General features: G+C 37.2%; 1 protein-coding gene and 2 long non-coding RNA genes across 3 annotated transcripts; 2 read left to right on the top strand and 1 right to left on the bottom strand.

The window, feature by feature from the left end:
* Positions 1-1,764: 1,764 nt before the first annotated feature.
* Positions 1,765-23,968, top strand: LOC145204085 (kelch-like protein 24). Its single transcript, XM_080076510.1, has 11 exons — positions 1,765-2,462; positions 3,077-3,258; positions 4,377-4,535; positions 4,829-4,959; positions 6,438-6,589; positions 7,694-7,953; positions 10,182-10,324; positions 10,397-10,523; positions 11,969-12,077; positions 22,775-22,900; positions 23,284-23,968. The coding sequence occupies exons 1-11, from the start codon at positions 2,204-2,206 to the stop codon at positions 23,496-23,498; spliced, it is 1,863 nt and encodes a 620-aa protein (XP_079932636.1). The 5' UTR covers positions 1,765-2,203; the 3' UTR covers positions 23,499-23,968.
* On the bottom strand, positions 7,191-10,185 carry LOC145204087 (uncharacterized). The gene is made up of 2 exons (XR_013853450.1): positions 9,539-10,185; positions 7,191-9,259 (listed from the first exon to the last, which is right to left on the bottom strand). It is a non-coding gene; the product is annotated as an uncharacterized LOC145204087 (long non-coding RNA).
* LOC145204086 (uncharacterized) lies at positions 13,501-17,951 on the top strand. Its single transcript, XR_013853449.1, has 3 exons — positions 13,501-14,065; positions 14,137-14,194; positions 14,265-17,951. It is a non-coding gene; the product is annotated as an uncharacterized LOC145204086 (long non-coding RNA).
* Positions 23,969-24,519: the final 551 nt, after the last annotated feature.

The following is a 24,519-nucleotide window of genomic DNA, read 5'->3' as shown; positions in this document are numbered from 1 at the left end:
ACCCCCATGGAGGTTTTGGTATTTTTTGTCCTTTTTTATTAACAAGCAACCCAAAAAGGTGCAGAATATACCAACCACGTTTGGTCCAGGACCAAAATTTCAATCACTTTGACTGCACTGCGACATCGGAACTCAATAATAAAGAGCCATTACATTGTGATGTGACGTTGTTTGCCACTGAAAATTTACCTCTGTTGCATCACAATGGGGCTAAAATATCACAATGCATTTTGGTTTGTCGCCTATGAAGAACGATTTTAAACAAGTTTCATGCTATTTTAAAACGCTGAGACATATTTTTTTAAATAGCGCTTTATTAATATCGTTGTCTGCAAAATTAGGAAGTTGTCGCGGACCCCCTGAAAACGCTTTGCGGACCCCTAGACCATTGGCCAGGTTTTTGCCTACCTTATTCGCAAAGTATGTATGTTTTTGTCTACACAGCACTGTAGATCTACCTTGAGCAATATTTTTTTACCGTTTGATCATATAGCCGCTAGATGATGCTACCCATCAAATGAATTAAAAAAAAAAATTATGATATCTTATTTGGTAGCAGGTATAGTATACTTGATACTTTGTAGATTTATATGTCAATTTGTGATTTGCAATCATCCGACGTTAATAATATCGAACAAGCAAAATATATATTTTCTTTGTCTATAACTGACTAATTTTATATTAAAGTCCATTGATTTCGAGTTTAAAATGTCAAACAGTGATCGTCAGTATGTACTGCGCCAAAGCAGTTTTTCTGGGAAGCAAATTTGTTTCTGACACTTCAAAACTTTTTTGAACCTAAGGTAACAACTGCGTTTTGGAGTTTAAATACTTCTTCTTTTAACCAAATATCAACATATTCATGAATTACCGTCCAAAAACACGTTTATTTCCAAACTCACGAACCAGTTTGTGGAATTGCGGTTAAACGTCTTGCGCCTGGGGCGAACGTCGCTCTATCGTCACGTGACACCAACGCAGACATTCACACATTCGCGCCTGGATAGAAATAGTTCGCAGTCACTGCGTTATCCATTACCGCAGCAGGCAAAGACGCCAGTACTGTTTATTAGACTCGACTAGTGTAACTTATACGAAATACACAGGACTAGCCAGGCAGCCAATTTTAATTTCTGAGAGATTGGAAATCTAAAGTTTGAATAAGCTATTCTTTGAAAGTTAGTTCCTTAGATTTTAGAATACTATTGATTTTGTTATTTATCTATTTGTTAACAAAGGTTCAGTTCTCAGGCTTGTAACGCTTATGTATCAACATTTACTAGTCCAAAGTTAAAAGGAAGTTTTGTTGAGCTTATTACAAGGTGCCTCTTTCCAGTCGTAAACATTCGCACCAAATTTCGATCTAAATATTTAATGTGTGTGTATCAACTACTGTACGCTTGAATGACTGGGAATAGCATTTGGTAAGCGTGAAATAAACACAAGGCAAGTCCAGTTTAAACAGGCTCTTACATTCAAATTAGGCGAAACTTAAACAAGACGTAACTGTTGGCTTCTTTTCTCCAGTAGCGGCTGGTTTAAATTATTTATCGTTGACCCGAAGATGTCGTTTATCAAAGTTTAAGAAGCCTTTTTGTACCATTTAAACACCTTTTACAAAGCACTTAGTTTTTCACAAGGTTAAAGGTATAACGTTTCAGCTATAATTTATACCTGTTTTTGACATAGTATGGTTGACCTCACAAAGGCAGTTACGAAATACATTTAGGTTTACCTAGTTGGTCTTGTTAAATTTGTTGTGTGACAAACCTGTTGAACTTAATTCCTAAAAACTTTACTGCTCAAGCCACAGTGTTTTGTCTACTCGCACTAATAAATGACAAATCAATGATTTATTTGCACCAATAAACGAACACAGTTTAGCAAACGTCGCGCAAACCATTTTACCACAGTCGTCGACAAGTTATAAACTGCTGCGTTAACTGAGCGTTCAAGCGTAGCGATAGACAGTGACGTCACAAAGAAGCGTGTGCGCGACGACAAAGAAGTCACGTGGCAAAGCAAAACAACATCAGCTGTCTTGTGCCTCGTAATAATTTCAGGGAGATATTTCTCTGGCAGCAGTTATAACCAAGTGCTCGTGGGTTAAGAAAAAGGCTAATTGGGTAATTACATGTTTTGTACTGATTACTGGCAGTGGTATTAGATTCGATTTGCCGTACAACGGTTGACTTTAAATGTTATGCCTCTGCGCCTAAGAAGGGCAAGTTCTCAAATGAGTGTCAATCCGCCCGTGGTCAAGAAGCCAGCCATGGACGGCGATCAAGATTCTGATGTGTTTAGTGCTGATACATGTGAGGTGTATGAATTTGAAAACACCAAACATGCTGGTCAGGTCCTAACCACATTTAACCAGCTCAGACAAAGCGGTTTATTCACCGACGTCATACTTTCGGCAGCCAACCGCGAATTTCCATGTCACAGAGCAGTGTTGGTTGCAGGTATGTATGAGTTTGAAGTTGGTCGTGCGCACAAATGTGGTAGTTTGTGGTCAGTTGCGGTTTTTAGTGTGTAAGGTTTGGCCCAGCATGAATGTTAATTGTAGACGCATTCGGATTACCTTTTCAGCTTTAATACTTACGCATGACATCATACAGCTAGTGGTTCAAAGCTTGGGAACGCCTTCTGGTTTAAAAGTTATTAACGTGCCAGCGAATATTGTTTTCCGACATGGACTAGTTGTTTGAAACGTTGCAATGAAAGTTTTCTTTTCATTTGGGAAATGAAATTATATCCGTCGACATAAGATATCATAAATGTCATTAAGTTTCAACAACTTTACCGTGAACAGTTCTTCGTATTTCAACGAATGAACATAATATATTTACCGTCATGCAATAAAAGCTGCGTGCCATGGTACAAAATTTATAGAAACTAGTCACTGATAAATAAGCGAAACAAAATGCCCATTTTGTTCAGTATCCACGTTTAGAACACGTCAATACAAACAATTTCACATTTTTTGAAGACCTCGCCATTTCAGCGTTGGTACTGGCAATTCTGCATTAACGTGTCAAATGTTTGGAATAGTTGTACAAGCTATGTTTTGTTTTAGGTAGCAGATATTTTCGCGCTATGTTCTGCAACGATCACAAAGAATCACGCGAGATGTTGGTTCAAATAAACGGGATGCAAGCTGACGTGATGGATTTGTTGCTGGATTATCTCTACACATCACGTGCCTCCATTACAGCTGATAACGTACAGTTGCTTCTGGAAGCTTCCAATCTTTTTCAGGTAACTAACTTTGCTTCCTTGTGTAACGTTTGAATAGGATTTTTTTAGATTACCATTTAAAAAATATATTCTTATTTCGTATTTGGTTAGCTTGCTATGTAACCTACTTATAAATAAATTATTTGTTAGTCTTGTGAAAAAAGTTACGTGAACTGGTTTTAGTGGTTGGTGTTGACTATTTTGTCACCAACAATTGTTACGTTTTTGTTTTGGCACGACCTGACTTTTAGGGGTCGCTGTAGCGAATTGGACTTTTCGATTGGTTTAAACGTATTCCCTGCAACACTGTGTTACCTATGACCGCAGAAACGAACAGCCTATAAACATAAAGTTACCGAATCGTTAGGCACATCGCCAGTTCCGGTTGCATATAGCCTCGGGTCAAAATACCTTGTTATGAGAACCTTGTTATTAAACGACTTCACAACATTCCAACTGGGCTTACTGCGTTACTTAATCGTTCGTTTCCACATGTAATAACGTGGTTCATTATTACTCACATAACTAAACCTGTTCCGAAGTTCGGAAATGGAAATGTTGCACAAGTGTCAAACTTTTTGCGGTATTGTAACGCTTGACTACTATAACTGGCGAATTGGTCCATTTCGCAAAGTTTACAAAACTAAAAAAATGTCTATTTAATCATTTTAATGAACTAGATGATTTTTGAATGAAAGCTCCTTGGGATTTAAATGCTTTTCTAAAAACATTTTTGAATTTTTGAACTGTAGTATTTTTAACGTATAAGCGCGTTGCTTTTGTTGTATTTAGAACCACAATATCCTGTCACGATTTATAGGCCCCGAATTTGAGACATGTACTACAAACCCTTGACAACCCGGTGAAATATCGATTCATAACAAAGGAAACCGCTACAACTGATCATTGCCCAACCTATAGCCATTGACAAAAATTCCTTTACTATGTATGTAAATATAGGTTTTGTATGGACGCACAGGTGTAGGTATTGGGGTTGGCTGTTATTTTAGCCACATAGGTTTCCCGCTTTTGATTTGTTTGTTGGTTTTAGTGACGTTAGAAATGTACGGAAAGTCAAATATATTACTCGACTGTACTGAGAACAACAAATAATGATTGTGTAACATTTTCATGTCCAGATAACTTCGCTTGGTGAAGCTTGTACGAAGTTTCTTGAAGCCCAGCTTGATCCATGCAACTGCATTGGTATGCGGGAATTCGCTGAAGCTCACGCTTTATCCGAACTTTTCAAGAAAGCATCTGAACTCATCATGGACAAGTTTGCAGACGTCGTGGTGGTACGAAAACCCTCTTTGCCATCTCGTTGTTTGTTTCTAAAGTATTTTTTCAAACCTCTTTTAACTCCGAATCAAATAGATAAAGAAAATTACGCTTTTAATGGGTGTTGTGTTTTAAACATTTTCCGCAAAAGCCGTTTAGTTCTCCACGTTTCTGTTAACATTATCGCTTAACGTTTTGCGGGTATGAAATATAAAAGCAAATGTGATGCGCTTACGATTTAATTTAGAGTTAGACCAATTAAGATTTTGACAAGAAAAACAATTTATAGTTCACGGAAAAACGTTTTTAGCATGAAGAGTTTTTGGAATTGCCCAAGACGCGCGTCATTGATTACATCAGCGATGACGACATCAACGTGTCACGTGAGGAGATTGTCTACGAAGCTGTGAAGAGATGGGTAGCGCATGATCCAGTTGTGAGGTAAAATTCTTAGTGAAAAGTTTTGTCTGAAGAAAAACGTGTTATATTTGGTTTGTCGATTACAGATTTTCTTTCCACAAAAACTATAATTGTTTCAAATTTGCGAAAGTTTTATTCGTTTGAAAATAGCGAGTAACAAAAAAGAAACAAAAAAACGTTTAGCCAATCCTTTCTACGAAATGGTAATACAAAAACTAAATAAACAAAAAACAAATCTTTTGAAAAAAATCACGTTTTAATGGGATGCTTATTGAAGGAAAGGCATTATTGATTGTTAATGAAGGTAATAATCAGTCTGAAGCGTATGATTTTCCATATTAGTCAACATAAGATGAATCAGTCAAGCATGGAATTCGACATTACGCTAAGGTTGCATAGCTCGGGGGCGAATTGGTGGAAAAGCTCGTTTTGATTTTGAAAAAGACGCGCCTGTTGATGCTATCTGTCACATTTTTTTTCTGATTTTTGACGCAATAGGTTTAAATAAACCATAAGTGTTCAGCATTTCAGCGTTTCTTGAAATTGTATGGTAAAATTTATGCTTCTTCATTCAAAACAGCAACTATTTAAACAACCTCGATGGGTGTAATTTTTGTTGGACGGATTTGTTAAACGACTAAAGTCAGCAATAAAAGCTTGCTTTACAACCAAACTGACTGGAAATCGACAAATTAGGTATTTACGTAATTAAGTGCTAGATTTTTCTTAACTTTTAAAGATCTCGGTCTATTGCTTTAACAAAGCCATTCACCAAATTAATGAAAAAAAACCGTATTGAAAACGTATGAAATGTGCTTACGCTTTTATTTCGGTCCGCAGGCGGCTTGAAAAACACTGTGTGAACAAAGAGTAAATTTTAATCTCGACTCATGTTTGATTTGCACCAGTTGATTCACAGAAGCCATTATCACATAAAACAGAAAGGAGTTTTTTTTGTTACATTTATGACGAATCTACAGCACATGGCCCATGGCGTAAATTCCAGTTTACAAGTGAAGTAAACCGTTCTCCTAATAATACCACGAAATGACGTCATATTTTTATGCCACAATCCTGTCAATATTTGAACTATTACGACGCGATCATCTGTTGTTTACGGTAGATGTCCGTACAGGTTGATACTTGTTGTTGATTGTTTGAAGTCTGTATTTTAGTTGGGATAGGTGACTTTAATCAAAGTTGTTTATTATATGGTTCCGACTGGTTGTTTTTGACAATACTGTTGATGACGAGGTACTACGTCACAATGGTGATTGCACGACGTCATAACCTTGTTGCAGAAATCCCAAGTTGTAGAAAGTATGCACTTTTGAAACGGTGACTTTTCAGATATGGTCAGCACTTTTTTAGTGTCCCTTCGCAATATAGCTTCTTCACTTTTAGATTTCACAAATCACATGGAGGTTTTGTTCGCGTTCGTATAAAACCTCCAATAAGTGTCATCTTACGCAAAGAATATCTGTATGTGCTTTTGACAGGTCAGAAGATTTTGCGGAATTGTTGTCGTACGTTCGCGTTCCTCTTATCCACCCGAGTTACTTCGTCAACGTTGTTGAATGTGACGAGCAAGTTTCTACCAACCCAGCGTGTCAGGCTATCCTGCAAGAAACAAGAAAATACCACATTCTAGGTAATTCTTTGGTTATAAATTTGACGTTTTCAATCTCTTTGTTTTAAAATGCTTAACGTTGCCTTTTCAAATTATTAGCGACCGTGAATGTATTTTGTTAACATAACTTGTAAACGCTAACATAAATTGTAAAGTTTAAAACAGAGTCGTAAGCGGTCCTGAAACTTTTACCCGAATCCCAAAGAAAATGCCCGAAACCCGACTTGAAGTTTTTGTGGTCCTGAAACTTTTACCCGAATCCCAAAGAAAATGCCCGAAACCCGACTTGAAGTTTTTGTGTGAAACTAAGCCACAAAATTACATTTACTAAGGTGAAAGTACGACTCAAATGTGTCCAAGTGCGTATAGCTATTAGTGGGCCTATCACTTATACCAGTGGTTCTCAAACTTTTTGGACCGCGACCCAAATCTGAGTTTTATGAACATCTCACGACCCAAGCCTCAAACATCAAAAAATGTAACAATTTCGAGGCCACTTTGTCGCCGCATATGAGTCTGCCCATTTCAAAATGGCTGCAGGTTTAACGAGTTCGATTCGACAATACTACATAACACAACACATATTGTGGCTTTGCAGCACCATGATCATTGATAGAAGTGAACCCCAAATCTAAAAATGTTTCTGTGTACGAATACTTACTCATCCTCAAACGCTAACTGGTACATCTCCGCGTTCAGTTTTGCATGATTAACTTTTATTTCCCGTTCTATGACGTAACAATCGCCATGTGCGTAACAGCAAAAATCAGAACGCTATTGTTAGTATGTTGCAATGATTAGTTCATTTCACTGTGCAACGTGGTCGAGTGAGGGGACTTTACTACTACAACATTAAGTAAATTCGTTTGTGTTTACTTAATGCAGTAATAGTCCGTTTGGACAGAATTGAACCACCATAGCGCGACCCATTTTTTGACCCTGCGCGACCCATGTTTGGGTCGCGACCCATACTTTGAGAACCACTGACTTATACCAAAACTCGAACCCGACCAAAAACTCAGACCCCACTTACAACTTCACATACCTCAAAAATCAATACCATGTTGCCTGTTGCAAAATATCTATGTATAAAATATCGAAGTTTCTGTCGTTTGTTTCTTTTAGGCAACGAAATCAACAGCGCTCGCACCAGACCTCGGCGTTCAACGGGTTGCAGCGCAGCAGTGGTGATAGTGGGTGGCTACGACCGAGTTGGAGGATACAACATGCCACAGGTTGAAGCATTTGACCCCGTCACGGGTCACTGGGGTTCACTGGCCAAGCTTCCGGCCTTTACCAAGTCCGAATACGCAGTGGCTTCATTCCGGAACAGCATTATTGTCAGCGGTGGAAGGATTCACTCAAGAGATGTCTGGCTGTATCAGGTTGGAAAATGGTGTTTTTGAATGTTTTCTTATTAACACCCTTTTGAAATTATCAATCAGTTATCATTTTATCTGCGATTTTTTAAAAATCAATATCCCTATACTTTACATATTTCGTTTAAAATCCTTGCATACCCAAGTACAGATGTTGCGATCCTGGTTATATAGTCGCTGTATTAACCCTTTGAGGGACACACTTTTTTGTGCACTGCTTTTTTTAATTTAGTCAACAAATCTTAGTTAAAATGGGTCAAAAAAAGTATTCCCCCAAAAAAAATTTTGTAATTTCTTAGTTTGTTTATTTTAGAGCATGGTACATATATGTACCAGCAACCATTTGGGGGAATTTTTTTTGAAAAAATTTTTTTTTTCAATTTTGGTGCAAATCCATTTTTATAGTAAAAACTGTATTCAAGGATCACTGTAAGTAAACTCTGTTTACTAAAAATACTTGTATTCCATGTATTTAATTAGTAAATACAAAACAACAAACAAAACCTAGTCAACAGCATACAAAAATGCCAGAAAACTTGTAAATGTAGAATAATGGTGCAGGTATTTCAACAATAGTTGTTGTCATTACCTGTGTAGGATTTCAGTTCAGTAAACTTAGCTTCACAAAAATATAGAGATGAAAAGGAAATGCTAGTTTTGTACGAAGAAATCATAGATAGCAAATGGTAACAGGTCACAAAAATTTAAAATACAACAAAATCAAGCACAGAAACTTATTTTTCATGATAAAGTTTGAAGCATTTCCTATCCTTTGTACAACAAAAATATGTGTCACACTGGACATACTTGTTGTTGGTTCTGTTCTGAATCTTTTGACATGTGCAAAGCTTACACCTTTGTCTATTGTTGATTTTTTCAATTGTATTGACTTTGCTAGATCTTTTCTTGCAAATACTAGAATTGTGGCCCTTGAAATTTGATCACATGTTCATCAACGGAAGAAAATAGGACTGATAGAAAAGATGAATTAAAATGCTGTAGTACTGGCCTAATTTTAAAAGCCCTATCATACATTGGATCATTTCTCGGTTTCATATTTTCATTGTTGTTGAAGTTCAACTTGCTACAGATCTCTTCTAATCACTAGGACTTTGCTTTTTTGCTACCGTACAATCAAGCATTGAACTGGCAGCAACAATTTAGAATCTTTTAGTAGAACCTTAACATCTTCTGCATCTAAACCAAGGTCACCTTCAGTGTCACTAACATCAGCAAACAAAATTTCCTCCACAATGCTATATGTCAGTGGAAAAACTAACTTTTTGTTCCAGTCACTTTTGTTCTGAAATGTCTTAAAATACAAATAAAAAATACTAAAAACCTTAAATGTGCTGTTTTGTAGTTCTAATTGGACTTAAAAAACAAACAAAAGCATTTTTCAACAAAACCGAAAATTTTGACTTTTTTCCCCAAATGGACGGTGGTACATATATGTACCATAACATGTATGTCCAAAAATTTTACATTTTTACTTGGGTTTTATTTTTTAAAACTAGTAATTATTGATAACCAACACATAAACAATAAAAAACGTTATCAGTCACTTGTTTTTATGTTTTTGTATACTTACCAGTAAGTGAAACAACTATGCCCTTGAGAATGACGAAAACGGACTACTTTAAGGCACAAAAACAGCTGATCTGAAGGTGGCAAGTGCAAAAAAATCATAGAAATATAAACATTAAACCCAAATTGAGAGGTTGTGTGAAAATTATATCGATCGAACAACAAATTAATTTTCTACCAGGCTTCAAAGTTGTGGTACATATATGTACCAGTAACCCTCAAAGGGTTAATAGATGCAGTTTATTCCGGAGTAGATAATCGTATTAAGTCTAGGCAAAAAATTATTTGGCAATTTGTTAGTGTTGTCTTTTCTGCTGCACATTGGGTTGTTAAGTCTTAACAAACAATCGGTTACCAAAAAAGCGTCACCAACATTTGGTACACTGAAAGATCTTGATGCTCAACGAGTGCAATGCGCCAATACATTAAATGCAAAAAAAAACATTTTTCATTTCTTTATTACAAAACTTGGTTTTATCACGCTCAAAATTAAATGGAAAAAACGCGCATATATGAACTTTTGTACATCTCAATATTAATAGTATTTGGTTCATGGTAATGATTTCTCAATACCAAATGTCAATTTGTCATCACCACTTACATTATACAATATGAGTTAACGCTTAACTTATCATAATGCATTACAGTCTCATCTCGACAACTGGGTGAAAATCGCTCCCATGTGCAAAGGCAGATGGCGACACCGAATGGTGACCTTGGGTGGTCACGTGTACAGTGTTGGAGGTTACGATGGAAAAAACAAGCTTAAGAGCGTTGAACGCTACGACAGGTATGTTAAATTACTGTAGTACTATATCAACAACCAGTATACAGGCTCCAGAAAAACGTGATTTTTATGTAGTTTCTGCAATTCCTGGTTGGAGATTCCACCGATGTTGATGGCTGTGAGTTCGTGTGCCCTTGCAACGTGTAACGGGAAGCTTTACGTCATCGGTGGGGGAGGAGAGGACCCGAGTGTTTTCAACAAGGTAAGGGTTAGACTTTTGATTTCACAAAACGTCTAATGTAGTATGTCAGCATCCTACTTGAGGCTTAAGTTCATGCATGTTTCCGAACACATGAGTGTAAAGGTGTTGGCAGGCCCAAAATGAACACGAACCCGAAAATACAAAACCCAAACCAGGCCTATAAACATGATTTTCTGCAAATGAAGCCCTAATTTGGCCTTGAAGTTAGATTTACTAAGATAAAATTAGGTCAAAAATATATCTTTACAACCTGAATCAAGCGTTGTACACAAACTAAACCTCGAAACCAGCCCAAATCTGTCCTGAAAGGCCCGACACTATTTTAATAGTGTATTTCAAAACGTTGGGCAGGCTGGTTTGAGTTTATTTGGAAATGTTTTCACAGAATACAGCAGTTAAAAAGAACGTAAATTCATAATACCGAATTAGCCGGTCCCCCCAAAATATATAAGCTGCACCAAATTTATTCTGAAATTGATAAGAACTAAAACCTTACATCTAAAAATGCCATGGAGGCTGAGTGTGATTAATAGCAAAACGGACGCCGTGTCAAATTGTATTAAACGTGGGAAACAGCAGCTGTCATAAACGGGTATAAAAGTGACGACAAACCGCCAGTATCAATACCTTTATGTATAAATAATGTATGAGAATTTCTTGAGTTGCCCCATATAGCCTATTGTTTCCTATATGCAGCCTATTTTAACATCAAACCCGAATTTCAATAAACACGCACACCATTTAACAGTCACTCCGGATGGCAGCTGCTTCATGTGACGTATTCGTTATCTCGTTTCGATCGTAAGTCTCTCGTACGTATTGAAAGGTTGCTTGCAATACGGCGGGGAATTGACGACTGCTCTAGTTCTGGTTTTGTGATCTGTCAGTCCGCGATGGAGTAAACAGACGACGTTGGACCACTGAAATGTCATTGGCCCCGTTTAATTAGGCCGGCTTTGGCATAGTAACGTTGGTTAGCTGTTTCGAGTTTGGTGTGGTCAAAGGATTGTGTTTGATGTGATCAAATTGCAACATCGCTTCTGTGTTTCAAACGAGATCGCTTAGACCAATAGAGTTTCAGGTGGTTTACTGCGTCTATAAATGTTGTTTATCCAATCATTTACTTTTCCAACTACTCACTTACCCCACAGGACACACCCGCAATATTCAATTAAAGGGTTTCACATTTCGTTTCTACTTAACAGATTGCGACTTTTTTACATTATGTTTAGGGAATAATCGGGTAGACAAGACTTCAAATCTTATTTTGATAATATTGTTCCGAAAATGCATTCTAACCATTACACTTCCGTTGCAAAATGATTTTATTGGGCACCGTATTGTGTTAGTGGATGGTACGGTGTTTCGCAAAATATATTTAATAATTGTAAATCGAGACCAATAAGTTTGAGATAAATTGATAAAACAGCGTTACTATATTTTAGGTTCAGTGCTACAACCCTGACACGAATCAGTGGACCATGAAAGCGGCCCTTCCTTCTCCTCACCATTGTGTCTCAACAGCGACACACAGTGGCAAGATATTTGTGCTAGGTAAGTGGGTTAGAACTAGTGATGTACCGAATCGGCTAAATTTCGATTCGGCCGAAACCGAATATTCGGCGGTTTTGCCGAATAAATTCGGCCGAATCAACCGAATCATTTATGACGTCACGCGAAGTGGTAGGCTACGCTTTTGACATAAAAACATAAGTTTATCTATCAGGCAATTAGTGCAGAATGGTTGTGTTTCGTCCTCATTTTGGTTCTGTGGGGTTTAACATAGCCTTAAGCATAATTTGCAGCCCAACAATGAATTACTGATTAGTTGTCTGCAGTGGGAAAAACGATAATGTGTCAAAAAATACAATTATTTACGGGATTTTCGTTGGTACAAAGGAGAAGAGACACGCTTAACGCTTTAAATGTGTGTTCGTAAAAGATTCGGTTTCGGCCGAATCGCAACAAATTATTCGGCCGAAACCGAATCTTTGCAAAAGTGGCCGATTCGGCCGAATAAATTCGGCAAACCGAATATTCGGTACATCTCTAGTTAGAACTTAGAAGGAACTGCTGTGAGTGCTGTTGTAAAAAATCTGTTTAAACTCATTCAAACATTTACATTGTGAATTAAACAGCTATATTCATAATAGTAGAGTTAAATATCTTTCTGAACCGTATCCATATCAAAGAAATAAATAGTAACAAAAATATTTTTATTATAGTAGTAATGTGTTAAAGTTTAAGGGGTCGGCAACCTTTTTTGCACTGCGGACCGGTTTTGAAACTAAAATTTTTTCGCGGACCGGTCTTAAAAAACTACAAATATATAGCTATAAAAACGTCTAAATTAGTTTATCATGGCTGGGATACGTAGGCAAAATGTTTTATAGCATTTAACAAGAAAAATTATACGGCCCGGTAACGAACTCCTCGCGGACCGGTACAGGGCCGCGGACCGGCGGTTGCCGACCACTGTGTTAAACAATCATACGAAAATGGCGGAATAAAATATCATACAGGTTTAAGAATAAAATTGCGATAAACAGCAACAATTCAACGACAATATAACTGTGCAGATAAGGTTTTCGCCCTTTTTGTACTTAAAATAATCTTGTATGCTGTTACTGCATAACATGGTTGCCATGCTTGAGAATATTTAGTCCCACCAAAGCATCTTGTAACGTCCAATTACTGCACGCAGCAGCCAAAGCAGCCACGTCTTTGTTTCTTGCGTTTAGGTGATTTTGTATTTTTGACGGGCGTTTTAAGTTGACTTGGGATTTGGTTTTCTTTTTTTCCCCACTATCTGCCTTTTTCTCTTCAATCATGTCAGGTATTCTGTAGTGTAGACCATTTGGATTTTAGAAAGTGTTTTTCACTGTGATAACCTTGTGGTTTTTCTTTGTTGTTTATCACCGTCTTGCTCCCTCCTAAAACTTAATACAGTCTTGCTCCCTCCTAAAACTTAATACAGTCTTGCTCCCTCCTAAAACTTAATACAGTCTTGCTCCCTCCTAAAACTTAATACAGTCTTGCTTCCTCCTAAAACTTCTTTGGATTGTTCTAGGTGACTTGGGGTCATTGTAGGCAGCTCCTCGTTTGTATGTTTTGTAATTTTGGTTTCCAGATTTCCTGTCAGTTTTACCTGTTGCTATGACTTAATCTTTTAGAAAAACCTTCGGTGTGGAAGATTGCAACACACCATCGTAAATCACTCAACTGTATGCATACCCAAAGTGTTTTATATGTACTTTGTGCATACCTACACCACATCTCATGTCGTGTGATTGCGCCACAATGCCAGAATCCTTTATGACGTAACAACACCCTTGTAGTTTCTTTCTCTCTGCTGTGCTTTGACCGTTTAGTATTGACTCAATACTATTGAGTTTAGTTTGTTTCACGTGCAGTTTGTTAGTTGAACTTGCAAACTTTGGATAAAGCAATCGAAAGTAACTAAATATGATTTGTTTGTAATTAATAGATGGTAATGCTAAATTTATAACTCTGATGAAAAGGAATAATGTTGCCTTTGCAAGGTGAGCTTTATTTTGCATTGAAGCTGTACAATTTGCAGTACATTTAAAATACTCGTTTTGCATATGTGTAGAATGCTTTCTGATGATGTCAAGCTATGTATATCTGTGATACCCCGGTCCAAAACTCTGGTAAGCTTTATTCCCGTCGGGATAAAATTAATTACTGTTTCCCATTTTTGAGTGTATGTTTTCTTCACAGAAAACCGTGTTGACGTGAGCCTTATGATTGACGTGACTGTAACTATACTACGTGTGCTCACATAAAGTTCACGCGTTACCAGAAATTGGACTTCTAGTGTGACGCCAGCGCGGTACCAAGCGCGAATTCCGGAGATATGGCAATTTGTTCATGTGGAAAATTTGCTAGATTCTTGATTCTTAATTCTATTTCATTGCCTTCATTTTCTGTGTTGTTTCTTTAAGACTATTTGCAACTTCTATGATCCCTGAAGTGATGGCTTCCTGGCTAAAATCCTACAGCACATTGCTTGAACTTATTATCTGTTCATTTCAAAAGGACATTATTTTCTAATTCTGATATATTATCTTTGTTTTCTGTGGTGCTTTCTCTAAGACTGTTTGCAACTTCTGTGATCCCTAAAGTAATGGCTTCCTGGCTTAATTCTACAGCACCCTACTTGAACTCATAATCTTTAATCATCTGTTGATCTGAGAGTTTAGATAGGACATTGCTTTCCAATATGTTTTCTGTGTTGCTGTCTTCAAAACTGTTTGCAACTTCCTCGATCCCTATAGTGATGGCCTTCTGGCTTAATTCTACAGCATGTTTCTTGAACTCATCGTCTGTTTATCTGGGCATTTCAACAGGACATTACTTTTTAATTATATTGCAGTGTCGTTGTTTTCTTTAAGACTGTTTGCAACTTCAATGATTCCTGAAGTAATGGCCTCCTGGCTTAATTCTGCACCACCTTGCTTGAGCTTATAATCTGTAATCATCTGTTTATCTGGCCATTTTGATAGGACATTGCTTTCCAATTCTTAAGCATTGTCTTCGTTTTCTGTGTTGCTTTTTTCAAGACTTTTTGCAACTTCTGCAATCCCTGAAGTAATGGTGTCCTGGCTTAATTCTACAGCATGTTTTTTGAACTCGTCTTCACATTGTTTTGGATCGTTGTCTTGATGAAGATCACCATTTTGAGAATCAAGTGGCTTCTTTGAAAATGGTTTCTGTGTTCTAGGCCTTGGAACGGGTGTAGCCTGTTGGCTTACTGCTGACATGGCCGAAAGTAGTACAACCTGTCTTGTTTGTAATCTTTGTTGCAAAAACTTTTGTCGGTGGTTTTTGAGCAAGTGAAATTCTTCTACAAAACGTTGCCACTTCGCTGCTATGGACTGGATATAAGATGCAACAGGTCTTACTGGGTCTTCAGTTTGGAGTTGCACAATATGTTTGGTGCAAAATCAACTGCGAATTCCGGGTTGTTGCAGAAACCAGCAGGCTTTTTGACCCACTAAAAAGCAACCTACGAGAACCAAAGTAACCTTTAGATTTGGGAATTTAAATTAGATCTTTACTTTTGAAACGTTCTTGGTATTTAGTGATTGTGAATTTATGCTAGGTTTGCCCCATATAACCTTTGCTTTTCGTTTACCTTTTGTGCTTATCTTCCATGCAGAAGATGTATTTTAGCATATTTTTGGATTTTTTTCCAATGGTGCCTGCAAAGCAAAATGTGACGTTGATTATTTTACAATAAAGTCTGTGCAAATTGTTAGAAACAACAAACAAACCTGAATTTTGCAGTTTAGGAAAAATTAATTTTCGTTTTTTGCTCATCTCACGCTCATAGCACTTTGCCTGTTTGTGGGAGATACATAAGATAAGTTTTTGCCGTAAATAATCTTTAGTAGAAAGGATTGTAAAATAAAATGTGAAAATTAATTGTATCTTTGAGATATCTTGGCATGCTCTCGTAAGAATTTAAAGTTAAAAGCAAACAAACTTTTACCTGGAACGATGAGATAGACATCAGTTCCAAGTCAAAATACCTGCGAAAAGAATGTTGTACAAAAATCTTACTTAAAACTTAAACACAACGTTTTTCGATTCTTATTACCTCTTCTTTTGTAGCGTTCGGGCATTTGTCGGATAAAAATTCCGTTTTCTGCGCCACATTTCTGAAAAAAGGGTATAAAACTGAACATTTTTTCAGAGAATATGAAAACACGTCCGTTTTTCAATTCTTATTTACCGAAAAAGGCAGCAAAATTGTAAGTCACGATGATTTCAATTATTAGGTAGGTGTAGTGTGACGTCATAGAAGGACATTTGTGACAACTTGCTGTGTTACATTTGTAAGTTATTTTATGAGTTTCCTGTGGGGTAAGTTGCAGGTTTATGTAGCACCATGGTCTTTATATATGGGTCTTATTTTTTATGGGTCCCCTTCCCTGAAGGGGACACATATTGTTTTTGTCCGTATTTCTTTTTTCTGTCTAACGCTCGTTTGGTCAAGAAAGAGTGCTTTAAATTTATTGAAATTTGGACATATGTTAGATATTAATCCAAACTTGGTCCACCTGAAGTTTGACCCCAAATTACCCAGCGGTTCACCCACAGGCCCCCGAAACGTAAAATTTTTAACTCTCGTTTGGTAAAGAAAGAGTGCTTCAAGTTTATTCAAATTTGGACAGATGTTAGTTATTAATCCGAGTTTGGTCTCCGTGAAATTTGACCCCGAATGACCCAGCGGTTCACCCACAGACCCCCAAAACGTAAAATTTTTAAACGCTCGTTTGTAACGCTGTTTTGGTGAAGAAAGAGTGCTTCAAATTGATTCAAATTTGGACATATGTTAGTTATTAATCTGAACTTGATTTTCCAGAAGTTTGACCCCGAATGACCCAGCGGAACACCCACAGGCCCCCGAAACGTAAATGTGTCTAACGCTCGTTTGGTCAAGAAAGACACTGTAGGCAGAAGTCCCAAGAGAGTACGTTTACGAATAATAGGGCAGAGCGGGAGGGCTCAGCTTGACGCCGGACAGACGTTTTACGAGACGTCGTTTCGGTGATTAGAAATCAGCTGTTTTACACAGCAATGCTACGTCGTTTTATTAAGTTATCACTCGCATTTTCAGTTTTGGCAAAGGTTTCACACATATGACGTGATTTAAACCTAAAAGGCGTGCTTCGGTTTCGTATATGTCAAGCAAAACTTTGTTAATCAAACTAAATATGAAAAAATAAACTTGACTTTTTTTGCAAGATAAATGTTTTTTTAAATGCTCGTTGTCAGGTTGGCCGCTGCATGACCACGGGTTACTTAAGGTCAATTAGTAGGTATTACTAACACAGTTCAGAACTTTCTTTCGTCATAACGTAGCGTTTTTTTTGTTTTTTTTTAATCAAATAGTCAAGGCATGTATAAATTAGGTCAAACGGTGTTGTTGAACACTAAGGACGGCGTGCTATTGAAAACGGTGTCAAAAGGTCAAACAGTCATTTGGTGTGTGCACCCTAAAAGGTTACTACAGGTCAATGGTACTCGTTTCGCGAAACAAAGTTAAATGAAAAACAATTTGTTATGTATAAACTTGCAGCAAATCGCGTTTTAATTTAAAGTGTCTGTAACACAACTGTTACAGCTTTCTAGAAAAAAAAATGTGTTTAAAACCCGACCTTGGACGACAATATCTGGGTCAAAGCAAGAGATTAAAATGAAAGTATTTGTTTCGTTCTTTTTTATTGTTTTTGTAATTATACGACAATAATATTGCAAAAAAATACAAACAAAATTTTTTATTGTTGGGTTAATGCTTTCTAAAAATTTGTTCTTAAGAATTTAAAAATCACCGCAACATTTGTTTACCGTAAATCCGCACAAACGCGCGTTTGGGGACCCATTAGTTTTTGTTTACAAAAACAATCATATGCGTAGATCAAATGAGGTGTATAGTAAATTGGTAAATATCGCATAGAATATATAAAATGGAAGTATATCAGAAAGCCACCATTCTAGTTCCTAAAGGAGACACATATTGTTTTTATCCGTATTGTTTTTAAATCTTTTTTTCTGTTTAACGCTAGTTTATTAAACGCGTTTGATCAAGAAAGAGTGCTTCAAATTTATTCAAAAAATATTTTTTTAAAATGTATTCAATTCTTACAGATGCTAGTTATTAATCCAAATTTGATCCTCCAGAATTTTGACCCCGAATGACCCAGAGGTTCACCCACAGGCCCCAAAACGTAAAAAATTAAAACGGCTGTACTGACTAAACTACATAATCTAGGAGTTTCATGCTTTGGTTGGTGCAATGTAAGGTATTCTAAAGAATTTTCTAACTTTTTATTGGATTCACCCATTTTTCATCCTTTAAGCCCCGAAATAATCGGTTTTGGTTTGGGCCAGAAATACAAGCCCTAATGTGCTAAAATGTTAAACAATTGTTTGCAGTAGGTTATTCGTTTAGTATTTAAAAGTTTGCCTTAATCGGCCAAATGGTTACCTTTACAACTCATAATATGTGTACACTATTGGCCAGATAAAAGTCCCAAGGAAGTAACTCACTGGTTTACGATTCAAGCGGTTTAATGCAGAGCGGGAGAGCTCAGCTTGACGTCCGGACAGATGTTTTACCAGACAGTCGTCAGCGGTGATTAAAAATCAGCTGCATTTGCGCTGCAATGCCATGCCGCTTTATTAAAGTTATCACGCGCATATTCAGTTTTGGCCGAGGGTTTACACCTAAGACGTGATTTAAACTCGATAAACGTGCTTCGGTTTCGTATATGCCAATCAAAACTTTGTTGATCAACACAAAGATTATGTTGTCGTTGTCAGTTGGCCGCGGCATGACCACGGGTCGCTTAAGGTCAACTTGTAGGTATTACAAACACAGTCAAGAAGGATTTTTCGTCATAACGTATCTTCTTTATTTTTGACAAATCAATTCAAGAATCAATACTTTGGTCATGTATGAATTAGCCAAAAACGGTAATGTTGAACACTAAGAACTGCGTGCTATTAAGAATGGTGTCAAAAGGTCATTAAACGGCCGTTCGGTGTCTGCACCGTGGGAGGTACTACAGTTTCAGTTAAGAATGATCGGTGGTCTGCACAGGCGCTTTAGGGCTGATCTCAGTCTCAACCTAAGTTGGTCCTTGTGAATCGTTGACCTTAATTGTTAAATCTATAGCGATTTACCTATAGGCCCATTTAGTGACAAACATTTTAAACAGCTATACTTTCTGAAGTACACGAATCCGGAGTTTCATGCTTTATTGGCACATTGTAAAGTATTTGAAATGGTTTTGTACTTTTAGCTAGATTCACCAATTTTATGACCTTTCAAATTTGTAATTGCTTTGCATCGGCCAATATTTATTTACCTATCCCTGGTGTAAATATCAGATTTATTATGCAAATCAAGTTTATTCAAATGCTTTCCCTATTTTTGCACCCTAGTCCATAACAAAACAAAAAAAAATTTAACACAACTATTTTATTATAATACTAAGGCGACTTTTAAACAATCATACAGGATGGCGAAATAAAACAGCGAAATGGCGCGAAAATAAAAATTGCGAGAAACATCAACCGTTTAAACGACAATATAACTGTGCAGAAACGGTTTTCGCCATTTTCTACATAAAATGCCCCCGTTTTATGTTGCTGCATAACGTGTTTGCCATGCTTCAGAGCATTTAGTCCAACCAGCGCAGCTTGTAATGTCCAATTACTGCACGCAACAGCCAATGCAGCCACGGCTACGTTTCTTGCGTTTAGGTGATTTTATATTTTTCACGGGCGTTTTGGGCTGACTCAGGAATTGGTTTTCTTTTTTTACATTTCCTGCATCTTTCTCTTTAATCATCTCAGGCATTGTGTAGACCACTTGGATTTTCGAAAGTGTTTTGTCACTCTGAAAACCTTGTGGTTTCTCTTTGTTGTTTGGCATCAATACAGCCTTGCTTTTATCTGAAACTTCTTTGGATTGCTCAGGAATACGTGGGGTCATTGTAGCCAGCTCCTCGTTTGTTTGTTTTATAATTTTGGTTTTCAGATTGGTTTTCCTGTTTGTTTTAGCTGTTGCTAAGGTGGTCATATGTTCATCTGGGAGATTTGCTAGGTTCTTGGTCTCCAATTGTGTTGCATTATCTAAGTTTTCTGTGTCACTATCTTCGAGACTTTTTGCTATTTCTGCAATCCCTGATGTAATGGCTTCCTTACTTAATGATACAGCATGTTTTTGGAACTCATCTTCTCTTTGTTCTGGTTCGTTTTCTTGATGAAGATCACCATGTTCCAGTAGCTTCGGTTGAAATGGTTTCTGTGTTCTAGGCCTGGGAATAGGTGTGGCCTGTTGACTTATTGTTGGGATTGTGGAAATGAGTACAACCTGTGTTGTTTTCAATCTTTGTTGCGAAATCTTACGTCGCAGTGGTTTTGGTGGAGGTGTTTGCGTGGCACTTTCCCTTACATTGACAGGAGCTGGATTTTCTTTATGTATGGATGCTATATCTGGACGTACACTTTGCTGGATTTTATTTTTTTGCCTTGGAGGTTTCACAGGGGCCGTCTGTGTTGCGCAATTTTTCATTTCAACTATACTTTTTTCAGGAATGATTTGTAATTCCTGGTAATTTTCACACACCGATACAGCCTGTGCTAGAATAGACGTTGCACTCGGTGCTACATATTCTGCTTGAAGTACTGAAGGAATTCCAGCAAGCGAAATCCTTCTACACAACGCTGCAACTTCGCTACCGTGAATTGTGGACTGGATATAAGGTGCCACAGGTCTCACTGGGTTTCCAGTCTGAAGTTGCACGACATCTTTTTGGTGCAAAACCATAAACTGCGAGTCTCCGGTTTGTTGCAAATACCAGCAGCCACTTCGACCCACTATAAAGCAACCTGTGAGAACCAAAAGTAACCTTTAGTATTTTCTTTTAACCCAAAGTAACCTTTAGGGAATTTAAATTGGATGTTTATTTCTAAAACGCTCTTGATATTTAGTGTCACAGTATGCCAGGCCCAGTGAAGGCGCCATACCGAATTAACCGGTCACTAGCATTCACCACCATATTGCAAAGAATAGGCTAGAAGCATCTAGCCCGCGGTGGGATTCGAACCCGCGACAGGAGTCTTTTCGGGACTGGCGCTCTACCAACTGATTTTCATCTTAATAGATTTTGGACTTTTTTCCATTGGTGCCTGCAAAGCAAAATGTGACGTTAAATAGTTTGCAAGAAAGTCTGTGTAAATTGTTAAATACAACAAACAAACCTGCAGCAGAGCTTGGCAGCTCAGGAAAATTCAATTTTCGTTTTTTGCTAATCTCACGCTCATAGCACTTTGCCTGTTTGTGGGAGATACATAAGATAAGTTTTTCCTTAATTAATCTTAAGTAGAAACGATTGGAAAATAAAATGCAAAAATAAAGTGTCTCTTCTCTATAGATATCTTTGCGCATTCTCCCGTTTTAAGTAAAGGTTTTGAAGTTAACAGCAAACAACCTTTTACCTTAAACGATGAGATAGACATGAGTTCCAAGTCAAAATACCTGCAAAAAGAGAATATTGTGCAAAAAATATTACATAACCGACTTAAACACAATGTTTCAATTCTTACCTCTCTTTTTGTAGCGTTCTTGCGGTTATCGGAATAAAAATTCCTTTTTCTGCGCCACATTTCTGAAAATAAGGGTTAAAACTGAACATTGTTTCAGAGAATATGAAAACACGTCCGTTTTTCAATTCTTATTTACCGAAAAATGCAGCAAAATTGTAAGTTACCATGAGTTCAATTATTAGGTAGATGGAGTGTGACGTCATAGAAGGACATTTGTGACAATTTGTTGTGTAACGTTTGCAAGTTTTGTATGAGTTTCCTATGTGCTGAGTTACAGGTTTTGCAGCACTACGGTCTGTATTTGTGTGTAGATTTTTAAATAAATGTGTATCTTCTTAGTCTGATGGTTCTTATTGAACTCTTTGCCTAGGAGGCAGGTTTATTTTCTTTTCTTTTTGCAAATATTTTTATGAAGCTTTAATTTAGATTGAAGTTCATATTGTAGAAATATTTCATACGTTTTTCTTCCTACCAAAACATATTGCAAAACATCCGCTTTGGTCAGGAAATAAATTTAACAGCTGTTCAAACATGTTTTTTCCATATTATAAAATAGATAGTATTCATAGTCTAAAGGTGTTTCCTTCAAATTTTGACCCTGTTTAATCCAGCGGTTCGCCCTGGGTTTCAATTAAAGTTACTAGATTGTGAATTGTTGACTGGGCATTAGTTTAATGTATTACATGGTACAGTATATAATATATGATACATTAGCTTAGAGTTAGAAATAAGCACAACATTTTTTCTGACTTGGTTTTAAATTATAATTTCAAAAAACGTATTATGGCGCGCGTGTCGCTATAGCTGTGTTTTCGCTGTTGACTTCAAAAAAGCACAAGTACCCAAAATTGTACCTGAAAATCCCGTTAGACTTAACTATGTACATTGCGGTGAAAATCAATACACAAAAATATTGCGATAAGGGCAATAACATATCCAGTGACAAAAAAACAGGTACAAGACGTTTATGTAGCAATTACAAAACACAGGTTTTAGTATAGGATCAAAAATCTTTATCAGCATGGCATACATTATCGATTGTTGCTTCCGTTTCAGGTTTAAAAATATCCTTTTTCGGTTAATCATTATTGTATTCTCATCAATAGGTGGAACAGAAAAGATGATGCACATTTACGACCCGCTCAACAATTCCTGGTCCTCTACGTCTGTCACTGGTGACAAGCTGGAGAATTGCGGCATCACCGTATGCGGAGGAAAACTTTACATAACTGGTATATTTTTACAAACAAACCTATATTATGTGTTTTTGGTTATTTGAAGTCCTTTATAGTTTGAACCTCAAAGACAACAAGATAAAATACCCAGTTAACCATTATATTGTACTAAATCAGCTCCTGGTATTAAAAATCATTTAGGACATTTATTCCCGTTTTTGGTTACAGATGACTGCTTTAAACTGATTGAAAAACTTGTCCTGTATGTGCACTGCTTATGCAGGACTTAAAATGCTTGTTATGTAATAAACCAAAGCTTCATAAAGGAAACGAAACAGAACAAAATAACGTTATTCCTTCCATGATTTTTTTGATATTTTGTTTCGCCCTAAACGAAATAAATAAAAATTTTGCAAAACCTACAAACAAGAACTTTTTAGGTGGAAAAGGTGAAGGCCCTGAAGCTTCGGACGCAATCTTCTGCTACGACGTCGCTACTGGCAGTATGGAGCAGGTTGCTGTTATGCCCCGTCCATCCTTTCACCACGGATGCGTAACGATCCACCGGTTTGGCCAGGGCAGCGCGCAAGCAACTGAACAGTCAACTTCGGCCGCTAAAGGTTATAGCTTTGGAAGAATGGGTGGTGACTTTTAAGGATTTGACTGTGATAGATTTTGTTTCGACTCTAGTCTACCTTTTTCACTGCTTCTTTGTTTAAAATTAGATGAAAGTTAGAGATCTTGTTTTGTATGTTTTAGAATGTACACGCTTTTGTTTATATTTCAATGATTTTTATCTCAGTTTCTACATCACAGTTTCAATGTATTCTTTGACGTTTTTATTTATTGTTTTGTGAAGTTTGCATGTAGCCGGTGGTCGAGGCTGTTGTTAAAAAAATATAGCCTGCCAATACTTAATAGGCCTAATACTATACGATGTCCATGGAATTAATAGGCCTGTGCTAGGCTTACCGAAGTTCTGTTTTTCTTATTGTTTATCTTAATAGTACGTTGCTACGTGACAATTAGCACTTTTTGTTGTCATAAGATTGAACAGTCGTTTCCATATCTTTCATCTGTCTTTTGTACTAAATCGTATTTCCTGTAATAAAAAAAATGCTTGAAGTTGTCTGATATCTATTTGGAAACACGAGTCAAATGTCGTGTTATTTAAACAATGCTTTGGTGCTGTGTTCTAGGATCGCAACCGACCGCACGAACCATGGCGGGCACAGACGGTTGCATACTACGGTGGTTGTACCCAGTGGTGGGATTCAGCTGGTTCGCACCGGTTCTATAGAACCGTCTAACGAAATTTTATGAGATCAGCGAACCGGTTAGCACTTTTTGTAACAGAACCCGCTGACAAAAAATTTGAATCCCACCGCTGGTTGTACCCGCAGGTCCTACTCGTCAAATGAAATTTTGCCTACAAACCGGAGGACTGAACATATATTAACTAGTGATGTACCGAATCGGCTAAATTTCGATTCGGCCGAAACCGAATATTCGGCGGTTTTGCCGAATAAATTCGGCCGAATCAACCGAATCATTTATGACGTCACGCGAAGCCGTACGCTACGTGTTTGACGTGAAAAAATGTTTATCTACGAGGCAATTAGTGCAGAATAGTTCTGTTTCGTCCTCATTTAAGTTTTGTGAGGTTTAAAATTGCC

This window comes from Phallusia mammillata, chromosome 8 (genome assembly GCF_965637545.1).
Source record: "Phallusia mammillata chromosome 8, kaPhaMamm4.hap1.1, whole genome shotgun sequence".
In the NCBI taxonomy this organism is placed as follows: Eukaryota; Metazoa; Chordata; class Ascidiacea; order Phlebobranchia; family Ascidiidae; genus Phallusia; species Phallusia mammillata.
The sequence above is the reverse complement of the archived record's forward strand: the minus strand, read 5'-3'. Positions and strand labels throughout refer to the sequence as shown.